The sequence below is a fragment of the Echinops telfairi genome, unplaced genomic scaffold, assembly GCF_000313985.2.
Source record: "Echinops telfairi isolate 266 unplaced genomic scaffold, ASM31398v2 ScPeMD7_2291;HRSCAF=2852, whole genome shotgun sequence".
In the NCBI taxonomy this organism is placed as follows: domain Eukaryota; kingdom Metazoa; phylum Chordata; class Mammalia; order Afrosoricida; family Tenrecidae; genus Echinops; species Echinops telfairi.
The window spans coordinates 36,440,972-36,443,863 of record NW_022106189.1 but is presented as its reverse complement, the minus strand read 5'-3'; the positions used below and the strand labels follow the sequence as shown (position 1 = coordinate 36,443,863).

The 2,892-nt window shown below is 46.9% G+C and overlaps 1 protein-coding gene across 1 annotated transcript in view; it reads left to right on the top strand.

Annotated features, from left to right (window-relative positions):
- The first annotated feature begins 1,982 nt into the window (after positions 1-1,982).
- The window catches only part of PDPR (pyruvate dehydrogenase phosphatase regulatory subunit), a 34,975-nt gene continuing 34,065 nt past the window's right edge, over positions 1,983-2,892 (top strand). The window contains exon 1 of the mRNA XM_004704545.2: positions 1,983-2,267. Coding sequence (XP_004704602.1) covers positions 2,044-2,267 — 224 coding nt within the window. The 5' untranslated portion in view covers positions 1,983-2,043. The remainder of the gene's footprint in view (positions 2,268-2,892) is intronic.

Sequence of the window (2,892 nt, the reverse complement as noted above, 5' to 3'; positions counted from 1 at the left end):
TGATCTCATAGCACTGTCTGTAGTTAGCCACTCCTTTTTTTTAAAACAGTTTTATTGGCACATAATCCACAGATCACATAACTCAATAGTTCAAGCATATCAAGAAGCGCTGTAAAAATAATTACCACAATAAATTTTAGAACATTTTCTTTTTTCTAACAACAGTATTGAGTCAAAAGGGAGATCGAATGATAAGGTGTTAAATTTTAACCTAACCGCATCTTCAATAATCCACTTCCCAAGACACTCTGCATGATAGCGAGGCTAGTCACATCCTGGTCTTTGGTCCAGGGCATTCACTGGCCTCTGTGTTTACCCTTCTCTCTCTCTTTAAATGGAAACAACTTTTAAGTGGGACAAAAAGATTAATAAGATAATACATTTTAACCTAACTACATCTGCCATCATCGACTTTACAGTGTTCTCTGTCTAATAACAAAGCTAATCACACCCACGGACTATGGTCAGAGGGGATTCACCTGAGGCTTAATCTGTATATGGACCCTGTAAATTATTTGAGGCTTCTATTGTCATCCATAGCGGTCTACAAACCAGGTTTCACAATTCAAGCTCTACCCGCATTCCCTCCTTCGGATTTGGATTTTATTATTTACAGTGCTTGGTCCACACAGCTGTGCCTCTTCTGCGTGGATTTAGTTCGCACCTCAGAAGTTAGCCACTTCTTGAAAAGCTTTGCTCTCCTGGCTTCAGTGCCACACTTCTGCCTGGCTTTCTCTCTGCCTCATTGGCCACTCCTCTGTCTCTTTGACAAGTTCTCTAATGGGGCGTCCTCTGCTGAACTGCCCCAACATCTCTCCTGATCTTTCTCTTTATCAGAGTCTTGTTTTCTTTCAAAGCAGGCCTGCAGGTATTGTCTATCCACCTACCACATTCCAAACCTCTTCCCCAACTACTGCTTGTTGTTTTCCCTGGGACTCCGAACAGATAGCTCACTTAGTGTTTGATTCGATGCAAACACATCCTCCCCCTCCCTCTGTTGGTTGTAAGTGGCATCCCCTGTTGTGCTTGTTGAATGTTTGTTCATATATTTATGCTATGTATCGGGCCCCTAAGTTTGCTCCTATTTTTTCTCTGATGATCTTTACAGAGTTAGGTTTGCATTCAAGTCTGTGCTACTCCTTGAGTTCATTTTGGTGTGTGGGGAGAGAGATGGCTCTTGTTTCATTTTTCTGCAGAGATCCAGCTTTGCCAGCGCCATCTGTTAAAAAAGACTGCCTTTGCATCACTTCATTGGTTTTGGACAGCATCCTTTTACTTCTCCCTTTTCCTTTACCTTAACATTTAATGTCCAGGAAGACCTGCCATTTCCACCTCCAAATGCAATTCAGTCAAGCCTCATGGTCTGAGCCGGTCTAGATAACAGCAGTAAGCATCCGAGCTCAGCTCCACTTCTCTGCTCATTGGTCACAAGGAACCAGACTCCTGGTGGAAAAACCTGTCGGACCATCTCATGTCTCTGCTCCACAGCCAGTTCCTTGTGATGAATTCCCTGGATTCTGCTGCCTGTCCAGCTCGCTTTCAGCTCCTTGCCCCTGCCTTGCCATGCTGTGAGCACGCTGGTCTCCTTTCTACCTGGACTCACAAGTCGTCCCTGCCCACTGTCCCTCTGCGTCTGTTAATGAAGAGGCAATGGGATTAGAGCTTAAACTGTGAAACCTGGTTTGTAGATGGCTATGGATGACATCTTATTGAACAAATGCCCCTAGTTGCTCTATCACATTCACCTTGTCTGTTTTATTTTTGTATGGGTACCCCCACCCCACACACTGACTCGCACAGGCAAATGTCAAGGCGGAGATCGCCCCTGTGCTGCTTCCAGACACCTGGCAGCGTGTCTGGATCTTAGTAGGTCCTCAGATACCTGTTAAATTATTACTCTGCCTTGTTGCTCCCCTTCACCAGTAACCCTGGGCACCGAGTTAAATGGAATTAAATATGTCCCCTTCTCTCTGTCTAGTGTGAATTCTTGGGGTCTCCCTTGCTGAATGTGAGAGCACACCTCCCGAGTTGCTGACGGACAGGATGCTTTACCGGCTGCTCTCCGTTGTCCGACAGCAGCGAGCCAGCCCAGGATGGCAGAACTGGCCCTCAGCAAGAAGCAGCGCGTCAGCCGCCGAGGCGCATTCCATCACGCTGCCTGCCCAGGCGCAGGTGGTCATCTGTGGTGGTGGGATTATGGGCACCTCTGTGGCCTACCACCTCGCCAAGCTGGGCTGGAAGGATATCGTGCTCTTGGAACAGGGCAGGTAAGGAGCACAGCAGACAGGGCCTGCAGCTGTGCTGTACTAGACACGTGGCATCCCCTCATATCCCCTCCTTTCGGTGATGCTGTCCCAGCCACAGCTTGTCTAAAGCTGACGCTCGGCCACCATCCTTGAGCAGGCCACCGTTGTTCCCACCTGTGCCCGTAAAGAGATGCGGTTGCTGTGTGATGTGCACACTGACTGTTTTCTCAGAGGGAGCTTGCCTTCTCGCCACGGGGTGGACCTGTATGTTTTCTGTACTGGTTTGTCATCCCCCTTCACCCACGTATTACAGATTCAAGCTTTGTCAGTCACTGCTGAACCAAAAGAAGTAGTTCAGAACCCTACTTAGTATCCTATTCTATGTCTTCCGTTGGCTTTTAAGTGACATCTCTCACTTTTAATGCATATAGAGATTACATTATAGATTCTTGTCATGGGCTAATGTCACCCCACGAATAGTGCGCGACCCATGCAGCAGTCTCATTTCTGTTTACTTCCTCTTGCTCTTCATGCTATGGTTGATTTCATTTTCCTATATACAGTGAACCCTCGTTTATCGCGGTTAATCGGTTCTAGACCCTACCGTGATAAATGAAATTCCGCGAAGTAGGATTCCTTATTTGTA